The 26,721-nt window shown below is 40.2% G+C and overlaps 1 protein-coding gene across 6 annotated transcripts in view; it reads right to left on the bottom strand.

Annotated features, from left to right (window-relative positions):
* Positions 1 to 15,453: 15,453 nt before the first annotated feature.
* Positions 15,454 to 26,721, bottom strand: part of DCTD (dCMP deaminase) — a gene marked incomplete at its 5' end in the record, with an annotated part of 56,468 nt that continues 45,200 nt past the window's right edge. For all 6 annotated transcript variants that reach the window (XM_079306173.1, XM_079306174.1, XM_079306171.1 and 3 more), the window contains 3 exons: positions 15,454 to 16,774; positions 18,677 to 18,773; positions 19,972 to 20,088. In XM_079306173.1, the coding sequence (XP_079162299.1) occupies positions 16,696 to 16,774; positions 18,677 to 18,773; positions 19,972 to 20,088 (293 nt within the window). In that variant the 3' untranslated portion in view covers positions 15,454 to 16,695. The remainder of the gene's footprint in view (positions 16,775 to 18,676; positions 18,774 to 19,971; positions 20,089 to 26,721) is intronic.

Here is a 26,721-nt window from a genome sequence, read left to right as displayed (position 1 = left end):
CTCTTCCTGTATACAGTCATGTTGTGTTGGCACATGTCCCTGTATGGTGCTTGTAAACCATTCCTTCAAAAGAAAATCCCAAAACTTCATCCCAGCCAGTATGGTCATATTGGAACAAAGGTTATGCATTAATGGGCTTCAGAAGCATTATTATTATTATTATTATTATTATTATTATTATTATTATGGGTTTCAGAAACATTATTATTATCTTAATAATATCTTCTCCTGCAATTGGATTTCTGCTGTGATGTCATCTAGGAGCTTTCAGAAGAGTTTTTCCTGGAATAAAAGAATATGTTGTGTGACCATCACATCCTTCTCCAAAAATCACAACTCTACCAGAGTGACAGTGCATTTTACAAGCTGCAATCACTATGTCTGTGATGAAGCTGTACTTTGCTCATGCTGTATCTGCCTAGATGAATTAAAGAACTGAGAGACCATGCAGACTGGGTAGAGTAGCATCCTATTATCTATTTGTTCAGAAACAGGTGCAAATTGCTTTTATTATGTTTTTATAAAACAGTGGGGTTTCTACAGGCTCTACTAAGTATTACTTTCTGTTTTGGGCTCTTTCTGCCTCTGTACTAATTTTTTCTTGCCTCACTAACTTTATTGATAGGAAGGTTTTTCAGCATTTCTTTCTTATTTTACTCCCCTTTTCATACAGCAATAAATATTATTCAATTCAACAAATGCATACAAATGGTTTCCATTAGAATTTTAATCTACTCTCAAAATGAAAGAAAAGCTTTGTATAAATCTTTTTAAATTACCGGAACATGAATTCAGACAGGGATATCTCCACCTAGGCTGAGCTGGGGAGTTCACAGCCTGCTGTCCTCATTCATAAATTAATTGAGGTCTCTAGCTGCTGTAAATGAACAGTGCATCCTGCAAAAGATCATATCTGTCAAGATTGCAGATTGGTTTCTATCAGAGTTTGCAAAAGTCAGAGCTCACAATGCTTTCATTATGTCTATGAGTATGGCTTCCCAACTGGAAAGAAATGTGTTTTGTTCTGTTGGGCCAAGATTTACAGAAAGCAATTTTCCTCCATGCTCCAGTTATGACAAAACTACTCAAAAATGTCATTTCATGATTTCTTTCATTCAGTCACCTTTTTACTGACAAATATGTATTCTTTCTGCTCCATGTGTATGCACCAACTGTGACATTTAATGGCCAAGGAAGGTTAATCACAGGTGGGTACATATCCCCCTTGGATATTGCAAGCTATACTGCAGTCACTGCCACTTATCCATTATAAAGTAAGCATGGCTTTAGCTGACTCACACAACTAGCTGTTTTATATTACAAATTCATACATTTTTCAAAAGGCTCTGTAGGATTCAGAGCACCAGACAGCATATCCATGAATACCTCTTAGATAACTTAAATTACATTAAGGTTGTGGCAGCGCATGAAGAGTCAAAGGCAAGGTGGATAATACTGAGTCCTTGCTTTCTTTCCCTTTGACTTTGCACTGTTAATTTGCAAGCAGGTGAGGGGTGGAACAAAGAAAAGAGAACATCAGTTCTCACAATTTGGGAAGAGGAGGTTGTTTTACTTTTGAGTCTTTTTTAAATCAGTGCCATATTTGAGAATTATGCCAGGGACCCTTTACATATAAATTCCAGTTTGTAAGAGATTGAAAATTAAAAGAAGGGTAAGACTGGCCAAAACTCTCTTAACACAAATGAGTAGAATTGGTCTATTTCAATTCACAGGTAAGGGACTAAACCCCAAACACAGCACATCCACATGTCCTTCCTTGCTTCTATCAGCTGTGCTGGATCTTCCCTCTTCACAGCTGAGGCTATAGAGGCAAATCACCTGAACATCATCTTTCACTTCTGCCTTTCTAAGAGAAGAAAAATTTCCTTGTTGGAATATGCTAAGCATTGCCCAACAACTGAGCATGATGTCCTCTGGAAGCAATAGAAAGCCATCATATCAGCTCTTAAAAATGATGGGAGATTCACTACAGCTACAAACACTGGTCACAGGGAGGTCCTGTGACCTTGGTACACAAAAGAGCAGTGAGGAAGGCCCAGAAGGGCATGGTATGGTATTTTGTTATTTAAATACACACACAGCCTTTTAAAGAATGCAGATTATTTATGTGCTAATAGTTAACCTGCTCGTTAATCTCTGCTTAAAGGCTTCTGCCTTAGCCTAATAGTGTCAGCCAGTTAGAAAGGTGGCTGCCAGCCACAAGAGCTAAATATATACTTGAAATGAATTATTTACTTGGCAGGCTCAGCAATCACTATATTGTCAAAGCAATTGGGGCAATTCAGCTGTTTTATTAAATACTCAGTATTTCTCACCTGTGTCATACCAGTGACTTTAGTGTGACCAATGTCATGATGCTGTCCCTTCCTACCATGAGACCACCACACTGTCAAACTCTTCTCCAGGGAAAATACTTGCAGGTGGAAACATCAGCAGTTATCCCAGTAATCTATCTCATAAAGCATTTAAAATAAGTGTTTCAAATGTACAACTGCTTTGCACTGGGACTAAACAGCAGGAGGGAAATTTCAGGATGGAGGTTTTATTGCAACAAATTGCAGATGCTTGAAGGTATGTATTGCAATGGAAACCATGGTAGCATGTTCCATAGCAGGGACAAGTCAATATGGTGTGGAAAAAAATTCTCCTAAGCAAATACTCATGCTAACATTTTCTGTTTTATCAGCTGATGTCTGATATATGCTAGCATATAGGTATATACAACATGCCACTGAACAGCAGTAGAAAAAGGAATAAAGAAAGAAAAACCCTCAAACCTTCAATTATCTGTTGGTTTGGAATACAAATCAAGCTAGAGATTTTTGTGCAAAAATGATTTGCTCCCCAAAGCTGCATTGCTGTTACAGGTTTGCAGTGACACTCTCAGAATAAAATTCCTCCAAATGTTTAATTTTCCTTCTTTTTTTATTTTACTATACTTATCCCTTTGTCCCATAACAGTTCCTTGTTACAGGTTTCTAAACCAAGTAGTACCTCTCTATAACTTCAAATATTTGAGTACAGCTTAGTGCCACTCAGGCATCATTTAAAGGGGTTACCCATTTTGAGTTCTCCCCTCATGCCTGGGTTCCTAATTATCTTTACACCCTCTGTGTATTACCTAAAGCAGAAACCGCCCTAGACAGGACCTTAGCACCTACCAGTATGCAGGACACCTTGCAGAACAGTCCTCTGAACTTCTTTCTTCTCCATGACATAGTCCAAAAGTCACACTTGTTTTTTTATCTGCTGAATCCCATTGCAAACTCATCTATTGTGTCCTGTTGGCTAACTCTTACATGACTTAATACCCTTTTCCTATATTTCTCCATCACAGAGACTTTCAGTATTTCAGATGTTTTTTTCCCAGATGCAGTGATTTTCTTCTCTCTTTTATCATGGTAGAGAAGAGTGGTTATGGAGGCTTGCAGTGAGGCAAGGCAGACTTGAGAGCAATTACCTGAGTAATTGCCTGGAGCAAGACCCAATCAGCCCAACTAAGTCCTCATTCATGCTGGAAGACTAACACAGCTGAGTGCAATACTTTCCTCAGACACAGCTGATGAAAGAAACTATCACACTCTCACACTTTAGACACATTAGTCTCATGTACCACTTTGGTTAGAAATGTTTGACCTTGATTTGTCCACAACCTAAGAAAAAAGGGGGAAAAGTCACCGATAAATGACCCTCTTTCCATCCCTGTGCTCTTTTCTGACTAAGAATTGGCTGTGAATATCTTTGCTATTTATCTTCAGGTGACTAAGTTTGCATCTTAAGTAGACCACATCAAACTGAAATCTTGAGACCATCAATGGTGATGCAGGATAGAAACCAAATAGCAACTGTCTGAGTTTACAGGAATATAATCCCAGTAATATGCTGTTAAATGTTTGTTCATCTAACTGAGGAAGGAGTGTGTGTGTTAACTGATACAATGCTGGTACACATTAAAGTGCCCACCTAAATGCACCATAAGTGTGTTGGATTGGATTGGTGACAGTTTTGATGGTACAGACAACTCCCCTAATGAAGGCTATGCCTACCAAATGGATCAAGAGCCCACCAGCTCTAGACCCTGGCATCAATCCCTTCCTACCTTTGTTTTCAGAAAGTCTCATGGTGATTCCCATCTTAACAATTCAGAAGTTCTAATGTCCACCGTACAGGGGTAAGTACAGAGTTATGGATAAGGCAAGAAATTAGCTCTGTATTTTTTCTTTTAGTTCAGAGGTAGTTGATATGTGTTACTACCACAACATTTCTATAAAGTTCTTGCTTAAAAGGCCTTAGAGGAGAGATATAAGAGAAAAGATAGATCACACAACTGGTGTATGTGTTTTTGTCCTCATAAACATTTTTTGAAAGTGACAGAGAAAGGGACTTGAGGATCTTTAATGTTTAAAACAAACAAAAATATTAAGGAAGTCTGTATTAGGTTTGTGTGACAAGGCTTTGGTAGTGGGAGGGAGCTACAGAGGTGGGTTCTGTGAGAAGCTGCCAACTTCCCCTATGTCCAATGGAACCAGTGCCAGGCAACTCCAAGATGGACCTACCACTGGCCAAGGCTGAGCCCATCAACAGTGATGGTAGTGCCTCTGGGATAACAGAACTAAGAAGGGGGGGAAAACCACAAAATGGCAAATTGAAGTCAGAGAGAAGAGGGAGATATGAGCAAGCAACAGCTCTGCAGACATCAAGGTCAGTGCAGAAGGAGGGGGCAGAGGTGCTACAGGTACCAGAACTGAGATTCCCCTGTAGTCTGTGGTAAAGACCATGGTGAGGCAGCTGTTCCCCTGCAGCCCATGGTGCAGCAGATATCCACCTGCAGATGACTTCACATCTCCAGGGAGAATAGCCAAGGAGGCTGTAACCTATGGAAGGCCAGGCTGGAGCAGGCTCCTGGAAGCACCAGTGCACCCACAGAGAGAGGAGCCCAGGCTGGAGCAGGTTTTCTGCCAGTACTCATGACCTCCATGGAGCCATCTGTTCCTGAAATACTGCACCCCACAGAGCAGACCTGCACTGGAGCAGTTGTGAAGAACTGCAGCCTGTGGGAAGGACTCACACTGGAGAAGTTCATGGAGACTGCCTGCTGTGGAAAGGAGCCCATGCTGGAGCAGGGAAGAGTGTAAGGAGTTCTTCCTCTGAGGAGGAAGGAGTGACAGAGACAGGGTGTGATGAACTGACCACAGCCCCCATTCCCTGTGTCCCGGCAGGGAGAAGGTGAAGACTTTAGAAAAAAGCCTGGAAAGAAAGGAGGGGTGGGGGAAAATTGGTTTTAAGATTTGCTTTTCTTTCTCATTATCCTACTGACTTGCCAAGTCGAGTCTCTTTTGCTCGTGATGGTGACTGCTCCAGCTGAGAGATCTGTCCCCATCCTTATCTCAACCCATGAGCCTTTAATTCTGTTTTCTCTCCCCTGTCCAGCTGGGGAGTGAGAGTGGCTTTGGTGGGCACCTGGTGTCCATCCAGGTTAACCCATTATGTTACCCTAGGAGTATTAGGGGGATTCTTTTTCTGGAAACTGTATTTCTGTATGGGAAATTTCCCACTATTGCTATCTCTCTGATGATATCATCATAATAATAACATAATAATAACATCACTGAAGCTCCCTTCCATAGTTTTCAACAGAAATAGGATTCAGGAAGCCAAATTTAAGAAATTAATCTACACACTTGGCTGCAGATATACAGACTGGAACACCATCCCACTTCAGGAGCCTGCATTAAAATGTGCTGGCAGTAGCACAGAAAGCAAATGTTCACATCAGTGCAAGTAAATTCTACACTTTGGAATCAAATTACAACAGAAAGAGCAGTCTTTTGAATGCTATACTATACTGCTCTCATTTAAAAGCAGAGAGAAAGGCAGAATTTTAGTGCATTATTGAGGGAGCCTGTAGACCCAGCTTTCCTGTGACACAGGCTACACTAATCACCAACATCCAGCTCCTAGCAAGCAATTCATCTCTCTCACAATCTAGCTTTTAAATGGAAGGTGCCTGCTCCTTCCAAAGTTATTGGATCGTATTCTGACAATAAAGTTAAATTACACAAGGAGTATCTAGAATACTTCCACAAAATCAATGTGCATTATTTTATACTCTGCTTTCTCCCTCTAAACTTGCATACTCACACATTGGTCTAGGAAAGTTTGTGTTCAGTAAGAACACAATTTCAAAAATCTACTGCTGCCTCAAGGAAAATGCTTAAATATATTCTAAGACAGAAATAATTCTATTTATCAATCATTTTTCTTCCTCACCTCTTTGCTATTTAGAATATTTGCATGAAAATGAGATATTTATTTCCCAAGAGTTCATCAGCTGCTCCTGATATAATTTCCATGGATACCAATTGTATGTGATGTTGCAAGCATATGATGATAGGATATGGAATAAGGAAGAGAAAAAAATCAACTGCTTTGGTCTTTGACTATGCTTTTCAGTTACTCCATAAGCAAAACCTAAAACTTTATCTAATCAACTCAGCACCCACACAAATAACTCACTCAGTCCCTCTTCTTTCCAAGCCTTCTTGGCAAAAATACCTCCACATATTTAAATGTGTTCAGTCTTTAAAATGTTATCTGCTACTCAACAAGAACAAAACTCAGGAATTTAGAAGGTGACAGAGGAAAAAATAAGTTTTTAATTTGCATTTTTAAGCTAAAATTTTAAAACCTGTTAATTCAGAAATTTAAATGTTAGATTTCTCCATTAAGAAGTCTTGGTAAAGTATCACTTTCAGTAAAATGACGAGTAACAAAGAATTAAGGTTACAATTAAAAAAATCTATCAGAAATAACAAAAGGAAACAGTATTTATTTCATCAGAAGCTACAGCTATTTTATACAATGTGCCTGAACAACTGCAGAAGACAGTTTCTTCACTGTCTGATGAGGATTTTGATACCTGGGTCTTTTAAAAAATCATTTGAAAACTGTTATCTTTCATTTAAAACCCTTTCTTATAACAGGTTTTGGATGAACAAGTTCTCTCATTGTGTAACAATACAAAAAATATTTTTCAGTTAAGCTTGATCAGACTATGACCCTGGGATTTCAATTTAGCTCAGAAAAGAAATGTCCAGAAGCAAATGGCAGAGTAGGCAGAGAGAACTGTAATGTTCATTTATCCAAGGAACCCTGATGTTGCTCACAGGCAAGACCTTGCAGTATTTGGATGTAGCAGCACTGTGCGTGACCCATACAGATGCAGGAAGAGAGTCATAACTATAAAGCCTTCACCATTTTCTCTAATCCCTCTTTCCAATATCTCAAAGGAAAGGAGACGTTTCACAGGCAAGGAAACACACAATGAGATCAAGAAACTTGGCCAGAGTCAGAGGCAGGGCTGGAAGCAGAGAGGGGTCCCACCAGAGAACACTAACCACAGAGGCACAGTCCTGCTCCAGGGGTGGGCAGAGCACAGCAGCCAGGAGCTCCAGGAATGTCTCACTGTGTTTTTCCAAGCCCTAATGACATCTCACCCAGCATCTCTCAAGTGACTTCTTAGTTACACTTTGCAAACAGAATCAAACTTCTGTATCAGCAGCTAAACATCACTGACCCCTCAGAGTCCCCACTAATTTTGGTTTTGTTTACCCCAGCCTCAGGCAGCATGCTGAGGGCAGCCACAAGAAGCCTCCTTGCAGCTTCCAGGCTCCTGCCCAACAAACCCATGCAGTAGCTGAGAATGCCCCAAGCATGCAATTTCTGTTCACTCTCCTTCCAGTGGTCTTAACATGATCTCTGGGTTAAACTTTTTTTTTTTTAAACTTTGCTCATCTCTCAAGTCTCATTGCCTGACATCAAGGAGATCAATCTGCCTTCCTTAAACACAACTCCTGGCTCTTTTGAGAGGCTTCCCTTTTTAGATGTTGGCCTCCTAAGTTCCTCTCCACAGCCTGTCTCCCCTGCTGCATCCTTCAACAGATTTTTGTCAAATCAGAACAGACAACCCATGTAGGCTGACATGCTTTTTGCAGTGCTGGCTGCTCACATCTGAATGTTGCTGCCCAATCTGCAGGCGTTCCTGGGCAGCACAGCAGAGGCAGCAGCAACCAGAGGTGTCTGTACATGTGTATAGGCATGCATGTGGGAAAGGACTCTTTTTCTGTAGTCAGTAAAAACTACACAGCTGAGGAAATTCCTAAGTATTACTGCCAGAGAGTTTTAAGTACCAGGACTAGAATTTGTCTGTGAAATTAAAAAAAAAAAAAAAAAAAGAAAAAAAACCCCCAAAAAAAAAAAACCAAGAAAAGACAGAAAAAAAACCCCTGCAGATGTTATCAGAATCTGCCCTCTCTCTTGGAGATTTTTCTTTAGAAAGAAAACACATTTGGGTGTGTGAATGCATGACCTGCTCTCCCTTGAATGCCAAATTTTCAGAAACATCATTCATCTTACTCGATATTCCTCCTGTGCCTGAGGTGAAGTCAGTCAGCTCTGCATGCCTGGTACTGGTTAGTTTTGCCTTAACCTTAAAAAGAGGTTGAAATAAAACAAAAGTGAAGCTCCAATTCCACACAGGTATTTCAACTTTATGGGAAGTTACCCTTTAGAGAAAACTGTGACCTGAAACAGCTCTGCTTTGCTCTTCCCCAGTCCATTCCCAACCCCGCTGGGGATATGTGAAAGAATACCTTAGTTACTTCAGCCTAAGCTAAAAGTGCATTTAAAATCAATCCAGGTAATGTGTAGCCCCACTTGAGGGCAGAATCTCAAATCAGAATATTTATTACTGAGCTGTAAAGCTCTGTTTTCTCAGACTTTGTCAGGAAGGAGATATTTGAATGCCAGTAGGGACATGAGGCTCCATCTCTTTATAGACCTTGGGTCAGGAATTGATGTAAGTACATCATCAGCTTTAGCCCCGCTGACTTAAAGGATAGTTAAGCACATATTTTTTCTGTCATGAACAGGAAATATGTAGTACTATATTCATCTTAGCTGCAAGGGGAATATGCAAACTCACTTAGACAAGCAGCTAGCTCACAGCAAAGCTGCAGCTTTTCTTGCACTTTAAGCTGTGATCAACAGAAAAGAAACTGGCCAGAAGTGAAGAGTGGGATCAGCCTACTGAGATTTTTGTTCAACCCAAATGTATTAAAGTACCATTTCATTATACCACAGAGCATGAACCATCCCAGACATTTTTCCTGGTGGAAAAAGACCTGGAGATACTGGATGACATCTGGCTGGACATGAGCCAGCAGCATGCACAGGGGCCCAAGAAGGCCAGTGGCACCGTGGCTTATATAAGGAATGGCATGGCCAGCAGGGCAGTGATTGTCCCCCTGTACTTTGGTGAGGTCACATCTCAAGCTCTGTCTTCAGTTTTGGGCCCCTCACTGCTAGAAAGGCATTGAGCTGCTGGAGTGTGTCCAAAGGGTAGTGAAGCTGGTGAAGGGTCTGGAGCTCAAGTTTTATGAGAAGCAGCTGAGGGATCTGGGGGTATTTAGTGTGGAGAAAAGGAGGCTCAGGGGAGAACTTCTGGCTCTTTACAACTACCTGAAAGGAGATTGTAGCCACATAGTGTTTTATCTCTTCTCCCAGGTCCTAGGTGACAGGACAAGAGGAAATGGCTTCAAGCTGTACCAGGAAAACTACATCTTAGGGGGAGAAAAAAATTACAGAAAGGGTTGTAAAGCATTAGAACAGGCTGCTCATGGAGTGGTGGAGTCACCAGCCCTAGAAGCGTTCAAGCAGTGCATGGCTGTGGTACCTCAGGACATGGTTTAGTGGTGAATGTGTGGTGGTAGTTCTAGGCTGATAGTTGCACTTCATCATCTTAAAGACCTCTTCAAACCTTAATGATTCTATGGTTCTATGACCAGTGACCTCTCTCCAGGCTTGTCAGTCCTAGGGTGCCCAGGCAGATGTATCCTGCTGGGGAGTGACCTGGCTCCGCCATGCTCATACAGGAACATTTCCAACGGGAAGATGAGCCAGCATGAACAATGGGAGGAAGAGCAGTAGGGACATCCTATTTCTAGAGCCATCCTGCCTGAACCATGGTGCTGCCCTAGAAGAGAAGTGTCCCTCAGATAGAAGTGCTCACCATGGCTCCCACTCTTCTCTGCACAACATGACCCTGCTGAGGCAGCTGTAGTGCTGCAAGAACCCGTATTTCAGGGAAGGGCAATGGAAGGAGCAGGGATCTACAGCCCTGCCAGGTGACTGATGGCCCATGCTGATCCATGGCAATGCCACTTCTGCCACAGTTCCCTCTTGCTCACATCTCTATAGAAATCTCTGAAGGGAAAGAGGCTCTGGAAGAGATGACAGGGTCTGCAGGAAGAGACAATGAGAGGATGAAAGAGAGCAGGGAGGGGAGGAGGAGGCAGTAGTCAAAGCATACACCTGGAAGTCACCAGGGGCCACTCACTGTGAAATCTACTGGTCAGTTTTATTTTCAGGGTAGAGATTTAGCTCTCAGTGAGATACAGTCACCCTCCTTTGCAGTCCCTAAAGTCACTGTCTGTGGGACTCCCTGGAACAGAGGCTGTAGTCCAGCACATCCAGCCTACACAGGAAATTCAGGGTATTCCCACAAACCAATCACACACGTGCTCTGCAGTGATCTCTTGGTAACCAGGCCCACTAGAAGCACTTATGAAGCCTGTCTGATTCAGAAGAAAATTACTTCAGGTAGCACAAGAGAAACAGGGAATTTTGGCATACATATTCAATAGCCACTTTGAAAACTCCTTCAGTTTAGAACATGGTTGTCTGACATATTTGACTCTGCACCCTCCTTGCTACTCCATTTATTTCTCACCAAATCACAGGGAGGTTCTTTCCCCCTACCCTTCAGAAAAGCTTCCTTTGGCCTTGCAGGGCCCTATCAGGTAACAGAACTCTTATGCAACCTCACACTTCCTTTTCTCTCTTCCTTTCATCCCCAGACTTCAACATCCCATCACAAATCTATTTCACTGTCTAGGACTTTCTAGTCTCCCTGTCCTTCCCCTCAGGGCAGGTGTCCAAGAACCGACCAACACTCTTTCTCCACACCTAATTATCTCCTGGTTTTTCTCCTCTGGAAGCTAGATAAGCAATGTTACACTAACAAGTAGATTCACATAGACTAAAGCATGCATGATATGGCTGTTTGTCACAGTGTGATGTCTCCAGTTGTCAAAGAAACATTTCTTCTCCATAAGATTTAAAAAAAAACAAACCAAAACAAACCATATCCAATATAATTAAGTACAGTCAGTCACCCTTGAAAAAAAGGGAATATATGGAAAACAAATCCTGGCATCTGAATGTGAAGCTCTTAAGCAAAACATGTCAGCACTTCAATAAATAAATATGAAAACCGTACCACAAAACACTAGATGCATTATTAGTAGTATCTTTAATAACAGGAAAAATATTAAAGTGCCATATTGTTTACAACACAAAATTAAAATTTTAATTTTAATCAGTCCTGTTTACCCAGCAACATTCTGATTAGCAGTCAGAATTGATTGAACAGTGAAGGAAAGAAAACCCTTTCACAATATATGCCACATAAAAGACTTCTGCACAAGTCAACAAGCAGCAACAGCAAAATTACACTTTAGCTTTAGCCAGCTAAAGAATGTATCCAGGTCTCTGGCAAACCAAGACACAACTTATGCCTCTGAGCAGTGATTTGAATATATTTCCTCTCCTTTGGTGTAGGGAGCCTTCCTGAATATTTGCATGGCAGAATTGAAGTACACATTACCTTGAAACAATGAAGGAGTGGGGAGGAACAGAACTGAGTAAGAAATCCCAGGAAACCGTAGGCAATTGCTTTTTATTATGCATATTTTCTGTTGGAGCACATTATGCTCAGTCTCTTCAGGGCAGGGTTTTTTAAGAGCACAGTAAATAACCTCAACAGCTAAAAATCCAGCACATCCAGCTTGATTTTCTTTCTTTTACTTGATATTTAGCAGGGGGAGTGCCCTGGCAGAGGCAAGATTTTCCAGCACATATCTTGAAGCATACAAGACAGAAGTAGCAGTTTCCCATTCCAATCCCCACTCCTTGATTCCTCCTAAAAAGAAAAACACAAACAAAAACCAAGCAGGTAGATGTACAAAACAAATGATGGTAATTGATGTAGCCTGTCACACGTCTCTGTTTCAAGTGTTGCCCTTCTGCTGCCCAGTTCAGAGAAGGATGGAGCCCTTCTCGTTCCTCATCCCGAGTGACGGCAGCAGCCCTCCCACCACAATTATCTGCTGGTGCCTTCCAGGCATGGAGCTGCCCAAGGCACCTTCCTCCTGGGATGCATCCCCAGCAGGGAAGGGGTTCAAAGCTCAGCTGCATCAGTGTCTTTGAAGCATTCAGACGACATAAATCCACTGCTCCTGAAGATGAGCAATGTTAGGAAGCAAGCTGCTGTGATTAAGCTCTTACTCCAGAAAAAAAAATTGCAAAAACCAAAAAACCCAACAATAAAATGCTGCAATCTTCCATAGCTTGATTAACCACATGCTTCATTAAAGCTTTCACTGCTGTTTAACTGAGCTGTAAATGCCAGGAAAGCAGTGGGTTTTTTGAAGGAGACAGAGACAGTTCATGAATTTTTTCATTTTTTCCTCTCTTTCCTTCCCCCCACCATTTCCTTCTAACCAAAGAAAGTGCATTAAGTGTAAAAGGAAAGAAATGTGGATTTAAAAGTTTCACATAGGGTATCTTAGACAGTCAGCTCTGTTCAATGCTTTTGCACTGTGCCTTTCAGTAGTTCCCAAGGTTAAGACCACGAAGTGGATGTAGACTAAGCACTTGAAACAAGTTTTACCCCTCTGTTCTCAAATCAGAGAGTTAGTTTTACATTAGATAAACCGGGATTTTAAAGGGAAAGGAGATAAATCTGCAAAAAGAAGCTATAGTGGTGCAAAACCCTTTGAGCCATCACCACAGAAGAGAGAAAGAGTTGGTACCTCACACTTTCAGCCCACTATTACATAAATCCTTTTCCTGCCTGCAACTGAGAAGAAACAGCTGCAAATAAATGGCCTTTCAGCTGTGGTCACTTCTGTACTTCATTCTTAAGTGCTCCCAGTGCAGCAGCAACCCAAACCAGCCCTGCTGGATTACTAGAGCACTGCTGCCTGCTCCTTTATGAGTCTCCTGCTGCTTCCCAGCCGTTTCCTGGCTCCCTGAAGCCCACCTGCTCCCCACAGCCCCAGCTGCAGCTCATAAACTTCCCCCAGGCACCAGGTGAGAATTAGCCCCAGCCCCCTGCAATTGCTGCTTCAGGGCATCAGGTGAGGCCTCTGTGCTTGTCCCACTCACTGGCATAAAGACTCCTATGACCCAGCTTCAGAGAGAAAAGCCAAGGGCAGCAAGCCAGAATTTTCATTCATTTTGCATGTTGTCAACAGCTTAAAATCCCTGCAAGATTCAGTTTGTTAGCTGATGAACTACTGCAGCTTCTGCAGTTATGTACATGGAGCTTTCAGGCTGAGCTATTGCCAGTGTTATCACTGGCTGTTTGAGAAATCAGAACTGTAATGGTCACAGCACACTTTTTGTAATCTTTGTGAAAATATTTCTAATATACAAAGCAATAAAATGCAGTCAGTGATCAAAGCTTCAAAGATGCAGATTATGCTTTTACTCAGTATGCCAGCCTGTGAAACTACCCTTCCTTAAATGAAATTTATGTAAATAAGACTGCCAATTCCTTGGGTTTTCTGACAAGGGAATGGTCTAATATTTGAAAGGAAAATCTAGATGCTGGCAGGATTTAGATTTAACTGTTAAGACAGCATTATATTGAACTGGATAGGATCTCAGCATTTTATTGAATGTGACTTCTAGTTCATGGTACCAAGGTAACTACCAAAGTGCTCCCCAGAGTCTCTTTCCAGGCTGCTGTACCAGGTTTTTCAAGCAATCCCTACTGAGGCCTGAGCCTGCAGTGAGCTCCCCTTCCTCAGTGGTGCTGGCAGCCACAGTAGAACCTGTGCAGTTTCACCTGGGTGAACCATCAGGCTCAAAGGGCCAACAGTTCAAAGTCCAGCTGGAGTAGGGGCTGAAGGAATGAGCTGATGGAAACCTGATGAAGTCCTGCAACAGAACAACTCCCAGCTGGCTGAGTGCCCAGTGGATGGAAGGCAGCTTGAAAGAACAGGACCCACCTGGATACCTGCATCCACTGAGTGGATCCTGTTGCAGTGCCTGTGTCACAGAGAAGTCAGTGAGCATTAAGAATTGGAATGGCTCTCCAAAAAGGCTGCAGAATCTCTGCTCTTGTAGAGAATTCACCTGGACACACCCTGAGCAACTGGATCTAACCTGTAAGTCAATGGTGCTTTCAGCAAGAGGGAAGACTAGAAATTCTTCCACTCCAAATAGTTCTATTCATCTTGAACTTGAGCTTCAGCAGCAGAAGTACAGATTTATTATATTTAGCTGTTTTCTTTGTTTCCTCTGTTAAGTGTTCTTTATTCAGAAGTCAGAGCACTATCTCCTGAGCCATTAAACAAAACCAAAAGAGCCTGAGGAGTGTACAGAGTTCTGGACATGCACAAAGTAAGAATCAAAACTTCTTTAAGATTTTCTCTAAAACATTACCCTCAAACTAAGCACACAATGTCTCAAGGGTTGCATATATGCTTTTCCTTCTTCCATAAAGTTGCTGGGGAAATTTGAGTCCATTTACTGGCCTGAGTCAACTGACCATTACTCTGCTATCTTGTACATGTGCTTCTATCAGATCAAAACCTGATCAGGAGAATTCTAAAATCCTATCCTTTTATCCAGTACTGCTTTTTTATTACACAACCAGGGAAGTCCTGGGGGGAAAAAGTTTATAAAATAAAAGGTACTTTCCTAAAGACATCTGGAGGTTCAAAAAACTTTCAAGTTTTTATGCACATTACATATTCACAGTATCCAAGGCCTAACATGAAACACTTTACTCGAATCACAATGCATATTTATTTTAAATCCAAACTTAGATTAGCAATTATATATAAAGAAAATAGCAATTTTGCTGCAAAAGCCAAAAATTCTGCTGCTTCTCTCTCCTATCCTTTTGTCATACACATATAAGTTCAAATGCTTCTACTTACTAATTCGGACCAAAGAAAAAGATGTGCATAAACTGGCTTAGTGGCATTTTATTAAAGTAATTTTTCAGGTTTCATGGTCCCCCCACACACATATGTGCAAATTTCTTCTTCTGGCACTAGGCCACAGACCAATTTTGACGTGGAAAACAGCTGTAGGAAAAAGAAACTCAGAAATTATCTTATAAATGGACACATAATACATTACACAGATCCCTTTAGTAGTCAAATGGTTCATGAACATTATACTTTATGTAATATCACAAATGCACAAAATATGCTTTCCATATGATGGCAAAAACAGCAGCGCTCTGGAGCCAAGTGCATGACTTAATATTATAATAATGAGTCTACTTCAGTGTAGTGGATTTTAATAAGACTTTAATAATACTGGTATGAAGCCAAATTACATAATGTCCCAAAATATGAAACAAAGCTTTAGTAGAGAAAATAAACGCTCATTGAAGTATAACCACATTAAAAAAAAAAAAAAAAGCAAACCCAAACCAAAAACCAAAACAACAAAACAAGCAACTGTTATCTAAACAAAGCCATTAGGCATATTTAATTTTTAAAAATCAAATTAGAGAAAAGGAACTCAAATCTATTCCCAGATCTCAAGATAAAATTAAAAAGGATATTATTTTAGGCAACATTTATGAAAATGGAGGTACTATGTCAGCACTGGGAAACAAGCTAACACTAAGTACATCTTTTGCCATGGACATGGGTTCAATATTTCCAATTTCTCTCACAGGACAACAAATGATTCAGTTACCTTACAGGTGGAGTTTAAGACTGAGCTGTGTTGGATTATCTAGGAACATCTTAGACCAATAGAATTATTTTCTTTTACACATGAAAACACACTCAGTGTAACAGTCCCAGAGGTAAAGCGCCAAATTATTTACTCCCTCGAGCCCCTTCAGTTCTGGAGTCTTGGGGAAAACAAGGATTTGAAAGCACCTGTAAAGCTCACTCAGGCATGGACAATTCTCAGAACAGCTTCCTCTTTCAACCCTCCCCAAGTATGGCAGTGTCAGATAGCAATTAAAAGAAAAATCAGCGTTTCATTTGTTGGGTAACAAGCAGAATGCCACACATTCCTAAAACTGTAAAACATTTTAAATATTAGTGTTATGCTAGCTGGAAGATTAGCATTTGCATGGATAACATTTTTTGTTCTTTATTAGGATCAACTGTTAAGATCCACATACCAACAAGGAGATCAACATCTATTAACATATTCCTCCACTGGCTACAAGTACTGCTGTTAAACTGAGGCTAAATCTATGCTGACAGCCCATCAGAGCATGTGGTGATGAATACAGGAAGAATCAGAACAGTTTTCTTTACTTATATTGTTTCATCTACGTGCCTCCACTTTTTAAGCAGTTTTGGTAAAGGCATAAAGAATTTTTAAGTAGATTTAGGTTCTGCAAGACAAGATGAAGTGAGAGGGACATTTTTACGCCTTGGATTTCTTATAATTCTACTTTAGCTACAAAAACCATTACAAAGTTGCAAGTAACTTCAAGATGAAAGGCATTAGCAGCTTTTTAGAAAAAGATAATCACAGTCTTCTAAAGACTTGATGAGACATAATTCACAGAAGCTTTTGACTTGGTCTGCTGTTAATTGAATCAAAGTCAATGATGATCTTGTTACACTTTGGCTTGAATTCTCTAAAAAAAACCAAACAAACAAACAGATATTAGTTAGTGAGTAGTTCAAACAATCTGCTTGCTTTAGTTCCAGCTAAATTTTCGAAGGAATAAAAAAAAAAAAAAAAATCCTCTGATTCTCGTAGTTTTCTTCTCTATGGGAGCCAATTATAGTGCACCACACTGAGAGAAACCTGGACAAGAAAACTAAGACAAAAAGACACATGGGGTGAGTTACCCTGTATATTCTTCAGCTATTGGAATTTATAAATTACCCAGGAGTCAAAGGACTTTTACCAACTTAGCTGCAGGTGGTGGCATCATGTTACCAGGTCTGAGATTTTTCTTCATATATATTAATATTACAAATGTTTTAATATATATATATAAAGATCTAGATAGAGATATAGATATCCGGAAAACATATTTAAATCTTCTGTATATGTATGCATTTTAAAAAGATATTTGGAATACATTTTGATAATATTGATATATGAACAATTTTTTCCTGCCAAGATTTAGAAAAACACTTTCAAGATTTGTGTCAGCATAATAAAATATTTTTTGTTGAAGGGGAATAGATCACATTATGCCATACTGGGTAAAACCCAAACTAGTTAAGAGAGAGTAATTTAAAAATTGTAACTTTAGAACTCTAAAATTAATACAGCCAAAACATGTTTCCTTTTATTATCATTACAGCATCTGCTATAGCAATTAGCAGGGAAGGTATACAGGGACCGGGCATATATTTTCCAGTCTACCAGTAAACAAAAGATTATGCAAATAGTGTGGATTTAGTGCCTAATTAAGCTCTGCAGTTCAGTTCAAGAGATTCATTAAGTACCACCTACACCCTCAGCAATCGATACAAGGATAAGTAACAGTCAACGCAGGAAAGCACATGCTGCTGACCACAGAAACTGAATGCTGTGTTTCCAGTAGCAATCTGAAATGCAAGAAACATTACTCACCCTGGAGAAGTTACAAGATTTGACTTGCAAGAAAATGATTTATGCTTCTTAGTCAAATAGTCTTAGTAGACAGGAAATACACTGAAGGACTAAAACTGAATTTCAAGTACTGCTGTGTTTTTCCATGGATGTTTCTTAGCCCAGTAGGTATCTTTCATCCTAAAATTTTATCTGCCAGCATTGTTATGTTTGCAAATTTTTCAAAGTCTTTATATTAATACTATAAAACTTTTTAGAGTTGCAAAGCCTCCCTGACCACATAATTAGCTTCACCCACAGCGTGTTATTCCTATCAAACTCACTGTTGAACAGATTGTCTTTAGGCATCTCTGTCAGTGTCTTTAAAAACTCTTGAAAGATTTTTGTAAGGCAAACATTCCAAGTTTTACCCTTTTCTCACCTAAAAGCTGACCAAAGAAGATGAACAGCTCTAAGTACCAAGAATTAATTATGGGTGGCTTGTTTGACACCTTCCCAAATTGACTGCAACAAAAAGAACTGAACTTTCAATAAGGATGGAGTAATCCACAATAAGAAGAACAAAAAAAAAACCTCAGTTGGTTGTTTAGTCCAACTCATATGATCACAGGATAATTCAGGCTGGAAGGAACTTCAGGAGACCACCTAGCCCTATCCTCTGCTTAAGCAGGGTCAAGGAAGAGTCTCCCAAGTACAATGTAAGGAATAACCACCCCCTTGGCAATTTCACTTGCATTCCCGGAATAAAATGAGTCATGGACCATTTTCTCATACAAGCATTTCAAAATTGCCATACACAAGACAAAAGAATGGTGCAACAGTCTGTCAACCCAGTCCTACAGAAGAAGCCATTAGCAAACACAACAGAGGAAAAAAAAAACAAACTACAAGACTGAAAGAAGGAAAACATTTGCCCTAAAGCTGGTCTTACACACCCCTTTTCTTCCATTGCAGAAGAATGTTCTCTCACCTGTATATTACACCTGCCAAATCAAACATCCGCCGTGCAGCTGTCATTTCTATAGTGTCATGATACTTGTCAGACATGAAAATAACTTCCTTTATGCCTAAAAAAGACACATAGAAAAAACGTTAGAATTACACTGAAAAAAAATAGTAATGTCTGATGCACGAAATCAGAACAGGCAGCATTCATCCACAAGCTATACAACTCCTTGGTACACCTCTACTCACAAATGTATGCTGTGCAGAACTGCTGAACCATCTTTGCCTAAATCACTTAGGCAGGGGAGAAATATAAAGGCTTCAAAAGAGAATTCACAAGCATTTCACAGCTGATCAACATCTTCCTGTGTTTGCCAGACAGCATGAATATCAATACATTGCAATTTAGTGCTGACCTAAGTGCACAAGGAAAAGGATGAGTGACTCCATTGAGAACAGGCAGCCAATCTTCCTTGAAGACCATTTGATTTTGATTCTCTAAGTAAGAGAACTGTATGAAGCACAAATGCAGAATGCCATCATCTTTCCCTCTTCACCCCTCTTGACTTTAAACCATACTGAACCAAAATAAAGAAGCGTTCTGTTTGCTGCTTTCTTCTTATATTTCTGTGGCCATTAGTACTGAGAGACACTCCCCAGAACAGCAAACCATGCTGGGACTGCATGACTTCACTCAGTGAGCAAAATACATGCTACTTTAAGCAGAGATTTTTACAGAACTGAAGCCTGCTCCAGATACTGCCTAATCTCAAAAAAGGAGACACATTTAGGCCAGCACTCTCGCTGCAGTGGCACAGATTTATAATAACTGTAATGAAAGACATAATTAAAGTAGGCTCATAGAAATCTTATGACATTTATGAGCAAAGATATTTTAAAATCTTCAGATATCTACCATGCATCACATTCAAATTAAAATTTCATGTATATACTCCCAACAGACCTTTTGTCATGCAGAAGTTTATTTCTTTCTGCCCTACTCTATTCAATGTGCCAGAGCACAGTAAAATTGACAGTAATTATATGCAAAGCCTGTGTTGTTCTTTGGCAGCTCCTGGTCTAAGAAGTTACAAACCTAAATTAGAAGCACGTTTAGAATCACAGTAGATGCAATTAGCACCGGAAAAATTTGGCACCAGTCAGATGCAAAAAACCCCCACAAGTTGCATCTTATGAGGTTGACAGTGCAATTAATTTAGATCTAACATCAGCAATTTAACATCAAATACATGTATTAGAAGATACCAATGAGCAGGCAGCACCACAACCCTGAAAAAGCAAGCTGGCACTACTGCTTACCTGCCTGGATGATGAGCTTTGCACATTCATTACACGGAAATAAGGCAACATACATGCTGCAGCCTTTCACATCAGCTGAGTTTTTGTTCATGATGGCATTCAATTCGGCATGGCACACTGATTAAACAAGAGAAGAAACAATTCACAATACTGATCATTAAAATAAATCGGTCAAACTAAAATTAAAGTGTTACAATATAGCTGCTTACATCTTTTCAAAGGCAAATAGCTTGCACAGCTTATCATAAAGGGCAGAGAAAGAAATAAAAGCACAAACACCAAGATCAATGAAGGTCAATTGCTCTGACCAGGCTGCCGATTAGTAATGATATCATTAAGTGCATTAGCACTGCCATTTGCTAACACCTATTGCAGGCAACAAAGCCGTAGGCTGTGGGCCAAGCCATTGCAACCACCCTTAGTGAAGCAATATCTCACAGCTTCACAACTCTCTGGAGTATCTAACTGCCAGTATAAACAGCTCATTTATGTGTTTACATGCACAGATAGGAACAGCCTTATGGCTGTAGGATCGCGCTGTGCGCTCTTTAAGGCAGCAGAATCGCCAAGTAAAACCCAGCAGCTCTGTCCTCTGGGCCTCAGAATGGCTCAGCCCTGCTGCAGGATTCTCCCACCCCCAGAATGCACAAGACACACTCGGCCATAAAAACATCCAGCTTTAATATCAGAGTGACTTTACTGCTCATTAAAAGGTGCCATACTTCACAAGCAGGAAAACAAAGTCCTGTATTTCTCCAGGGATTTGAGATAGGCCAGGTAGCAATGGACCATCCTGTCTTACTCCACCATAACACAATAGCTCTTTCTGGACAGACAGCACCTTAGGGTTTCACTGTTTATAAGACACACGTGAGCAGATTATCTAATATGTTACCAACACAGCTGAGGAGAGTGCAGTTTCTGGGTCATCCACAATCAAACCCTGAAAAAAACATCAGGATCTCTGCAAGAACTTCCTGTTTACTCCTAGGAATAACAGCAAGTTGCATAATTTATATACCTACCTACTAAGAAACTGCCTGCTGCCCTGACTTCTTAAACAGATGCTGAAGTATGCTGTGGGTTTGAGATCATTTAGAGACCTGCATGTGCAGACATTATGAAGTTTTCCACTGCTTGTTTGGAAGAACAGATTTTTTTAAAAAGTAGTTTTCTTCTCCCTTGTGCCCATGTGAAAATTAAAACAGACCAAGTTTCACCGCACAACTTCATAGTAAACTTGGTGCTATATGCTGACCTCTGTGTGAATGATCTCACCACACAAATAACTGAGTGCAGTACCTTCAACACACAGGAATCATTGCTGAATGGAAATGTTTTCCATATGCACTAAATGTCTACAAGGAATTTTCTATACAACAGCTAACGCACTACAAATTTACAGCCTAACTTACAGCACACAAACTTTCCCATGCAGACAAGTCACAAAAGACCAAACACTTGCAAAACAAAGCCCAGTACTGGCTTCTACCATGCCCATGTTATGCTGTCCACATACTGTCTCATAACCAGTTAAGCCAGAAACCAACACAAAAATAGGAAACCGGAAACAAAAAACTACCAACAGGCAAGAGCCATCACATTAGGGCTTCTTTCACTATTTTTACTGTTTCTATTGCTACTGTTTTGGGGCCACACTGTATTTTAAATACATGCCATTAAGTGTATGAGAGATGCAGTTATATGAAGCTACACATTTAGAAAATATGCTGAACTCATACTTACGAAGTTGCACCAATCTTACAAACCCTTTACAATAAATAGTCAGAGAATTATTTTTCTGGAGTGACACAGGATTGAGTAAAAGAGTGATATAATTTCTACAACTGGAAATAGGGGTTATGTCTACAGGACAGAAGCATCACTTTTAAGTTTCTTTGAACAATATTTATGTTCTAGGCAGCTTCCAGTTTAAAATATGGAAGGCCTCCAGAAAGAAGGATCTTTTCAAAGGCTCCCAAAACTAAAAAATAAACAAAACTAATTCCTTCAGTAAATATTTTTCCTTCACTAAAACACAGAAATCTTCAGCCGTAAAACCAGACAGGTTTCATTATTAGTACTGCAGCAAGTTTCCTTCCTGCACTAATGAGAGAAAAACGTTCTTTTGGCAGACTTCTACAAATTTTCAATAACAAACCTCTTTCCAAGAAAAAACAAAATCAGGCCAAGAATAACTTATAGAAGATAATCAGTTGGAGCAAGGGAAAACCATAAATTTTGCCTCCTGACCATCTTCACACAATCTGAAGTTAAGAAAAAATTACAACTATCCCATGTGGACAGAAGACACAGAGACAATAAGAAACAGACTAATCATTCCAAGACAAAAAGTGCTTAAGTCTACAAACCCAGCAAATTTTCATTTCAAATAGAAAATGAGGCACATTTTTTGTGGTCTAACCAAGTACTTCTTACTGAACTTACTGCAAAAACTAGTAAGGACCAGAACCTTGTGCTGATTTCAGAAGTCATAATTTTCCATCCAGTGTTACTTTTTTTTGTCTACTGGGCTATTAAACACCAAACCATTTTGTCTCAGTTGCTGTGATTTGAAAATATATTCTGGGGAACTATCATTAAACATGTCTTTGTTTTATGCATCTCCCTACACATCTTCTACTTATAAAGGGATATTATGCCAGATGGTTCTTAAGAAGGTGTTGGCATAAGACAAGTATTTTTAAGCATTGTCCCATCACTCTTAATTCCCTCTTTTTCATATTCACCTATCTCTGACAAATAGGCATTGACCAGGAAAGATAGGTCTTTTACCCCCAGATTTTTCTTATAGACCTGCCCAGCTTTTTGAGAGACAGAAAACAAACCCAGAAGTCCAAAATCCTTCTTGTTAATTACTTACTAGTTTACATTTGGGGTGTTGTGAAGCTAAACTATTAAGAGCTCTTGCTAATAGTTACAAATTGTCCTGAGATAGTGAGAAGCTAACTTAAAATAATCCTTCACAGGTGCACAGCATTCAGAACTCTGAAAACTGTATCTTTAAGCAGTCTAGTAAAACTATGAATTTTTACAATACCCTATGAGGAGCTCCAGAGCTTTGGTTTTTTTAAAAAAAATATTCACATATAGCCAACCTAATATCAAGTCCACAACACTGGTTTCCATTCTGGAAAAGTAGCTTGAAAAGTATTCTCAAAAGGCTTCATTAGCTGAAGAAATAACCATGCAACAAGAAGTTAAGTGTGTGCTCTGACATTCCCACCACCTGCTACTATGTTCATAGGGAGGGGGAAAAAAAAAAGGAAAAAAGCCAATGAATGACTGCTTCATCAGTGGTAGTGTTAATTGCTAGGGTTTCTATCTCTTCTCATTGCATGCTGGTTTGTGTTGTGTAGTTCAGGTAGTACTCATCCTTAAGTTCACCTGTAAATAAGAGACCCCTGCTTACCCTCTACATGGTAATTTTTCAGGACTGAACACTTAACATGAGCATGTTCCCACTGGGTTGCAGAGTCAGAAGTAATCTTCCCACATTCTGAACGTGTTCTGACTAGCAATTTTATAAGAACCACAAGATTAGTCAAAGTGTTTAATACTGTTTAAAGGCGTACATGCTTGGTGAAGAGCATGCTAGGGACCACCATAACTTTAAAGACCCTTTAAAGAAGCAATCAGAGGAAGGGCTAGGGAGAATGACTTTTTTAGTGCTATTAATTACTAATTGAGCCAGACAAAGAATTTTGTTATCCTTTACTTACTGGAACTCTGACAATGAACACAGCAAGAATCCCAGAAGCTATCAAACATTAATTTAAGGAATGGAGTGTGGAGTGACAACCACTGGGGGCAGTGGTTGATGGAACTGGAATTTGTAGAACAACACCTACTTTTTTCAGCCTTTTTGAAAGCATAGGGATGGTTGCTGGTCACTTCATCAAGAGCAGGCAGGATGCTGATGCTGGGTGGCTCTGCCCTCAGCCTTTCCTGCTGTTCTCTCTCTCTCTGTGTGAGTTGGAGAAGAGCAGCTGCTGTGGTCAGGGCACAGAGGCAAGGACAACAACAGCAGATTTGCTAAGAGTCCTGCCTCTTCAGACTGCAGTAGAAAAACAAAACTCTAGCCTCACTGCTTTCTTACATGAATAATGAGAACCAGGAAGTGAAGATAGGAACCACTCAGCCTATTTATGAACATCACAAAACTTGCTGGGTCAGACCAGAGAAGCCCCTCTCAAAACCTAAGCAGCATTAGCTGACCCACCCTATTTTAAAGTTTATTTCATCCTGCTCCAAGTTGGTTCTACTCCTAGCAGAACACAAAGGTGCTTCTTAGCAGGCAAGTAGAACAAGAAGAATTGCTGTTTCTAAATCTTGAGACTTTCTACAGATTTGATGTATGACACCAGAATTGGACAAAAATCCATGCAGGACAAGAGTGAGTGGCTATAAGTGAAGACTATCCCCTATAGATCCCCCTCCCAGCTGAAGCCTCTGCACTGCCAGTTGGAGAGAGAGCATCACACTTCTTCAGAATGCCTTACCAAATTTTGTGCTGTCAAAATAACAGCTTCTATAAAACTAACATTTGCCTGAATATTGCTGAGTGTTCATTTCTCTGAAAAATTGACAAAAAGCTCATAATCCTAATATAAGGAAATGTTGATAACAGTTTGTTTCATTTTACACAGCAGGTACTGTTCAATTAGAGCATACTTTTTGCCACAGCACATATTTTATCATATTTGAACCTGTATAAATATTTGTAAGAATACTTACTCAATATTTTCTGTATTGCTCAAAGGTTTTTAAATTTGCCAGTCATTTTAATTTAAAAACCCTTAATTAGAGACTGGTTGTCAAATGGATGTTCTTAGATTACAGTGGAGACAGAGGTCATAACAGGAGCACAGCAACTAGATTTAGTGGGAAGATTTGCATTAATAGGAGAAAAACAGTATTTTAAATGACTGGTAAGAGGAAACTGAGCATCAACAAATCCTCAGATTCATCTAACAGAAACAGAGGCCACACTTTTGACTCTGAAAGACAGAATTTTGCCTAATTATTAAGAAGCTTCTGCACACAGTACTGAACACAATGCTTCAGTAAGAGCTTTTAATAATATCTTAGTAAATGTTTAATAACATCTTAATAAAACTGGCCTTCAATTTCTCTCATGTGCACAGACACAGCCCTGCTGCTGTCACTGACTGTCAGCCTGGAGCCAGTTCCAACATAAAGACAAAATCTTGCTTCTGTGCTGTGAAAAATGGCCCTGTGCAAATCACTGTGCTTTCTGATATAACAAGGCTATACTGTTCAAATATACACCACAACTAGAAGCAAGAGCCTTTATCCACTTCAAGAGTCTCATAAGGAATGCACAGTATCAACACAGGTGATTCACATCACTATTCCAGTAATATCCAAATGCCTTGCAAATGTTTGCATCCTCTAAAGAAAGGTGAAAATAGCTACCACATTCTGATGTCTTCTCCCAGTAGCAGCTCAGGTTACACCTGGATTTCTTAATCAAGCACAACACTGCCCCTAACAGTGAGCTGAGCAGAACCCACTCTTGAGGCTGTGAGATGGATACAAACAGTATATTGTGGCAGACATAGGTAACCAAGACAGCAGTGAATTTCAAACCAAAAAGTTTTAAGGTACAGCACAATTCCAGAGTAATAGGACTTGTTTAACCTCACAGAAGTTCAAAAGGTGACTGTTATCAGTAAGTGCACAGGGAAGGAGGAAGGGTTAAACCACAGTGAATAAGAAAAGCTAAAAGAACATTGCTGGCACACACAAGAACACAGACAAATTTAGGATGGGAAATTGGAAGACTTTTAGACATGAAACAGTAAATCTGATCAGAGCTGTAAGGTAAGTGCATCCATCAGTCCTTCTGGAGCTCAATAAATTTGTTATAGGATCACTGAACACTGTTCTGCAAAGATTGCCTCTGGGCCCAATCCCCTGCCATGCCAATGCTGCTAAACACAGACAGGGCCAGGGACTGACCCCTGGCCCTGAGGCCACCTGGCACAGACTGGCTTGTGCTCATCTTAGGGCTCCATCAGCAACACACTGCCCTCAGCCCTGGGTCTCCTCAAGCTCTACCAAGTCCCACGACACCACACAGTTATTTTGTATGTCTCAGTTCAAAGTGCATAAAGAAGAGAGAAGACTTTTATGTAGCCCACCAGAGAGGGATTTTCAGAGCATGAAACAGAGTATGTGTTGCATATCTGCTAGTATGGCCTGAGGGAAGGAGGAGGCCTAAGCATACCATCTCAGCAGGCTCTGCATTATAAGCCTACACCTGATGACTTTTCTTGCAGTCTTTTTTCCACCCTGCCCTCTGGAGCACCACTGGAAGAGCAATACTGAAGCTTTGTTCTGGAGAAAGATAGTCAGAGTGGTGCAAAACACAGGAAGTGAACTAAGTGCTTATGGCTAAGAGTACTACCACAAGAGTACCCTAACCAGGTGGTCAGCACTCAGATCCAACCCCAGACCTTGTCTGGAGCAGCAGAGATGCATGAAGTAGCTCCAGAAGACATCTTCCAACTTAGTGTGGTGCTACATGCACAATTACCACTAGCTTCACCTAATAAGCTACATTGCAGTGATGAAAGTGCCATCATTCCCATCATTAGCTAATAGAGCACACAGTAAGATTGTACTGTCTCTGAACAAGCCAGTCAGGAAAATGCAAGGATAAAAAGTTCAATTTACACAAATGCTTGTGGTGATTAGCAAAAG

The sequence above is a fragment of the Erithacus rubecula genome (assembly GCF_903797595.1).
Source record: "Erithacus rubecula genome assembly, chromosome: 5".
Lineage (NCBI taxonomy): Eukaryota > Metazoa > Chordata > Aves > Passeriformes > Muscicapidae > Erithacus > Erithacus rubecula.
This window is presented reverse-complemented; position numbering and strand designations above follow the sequence as displayed.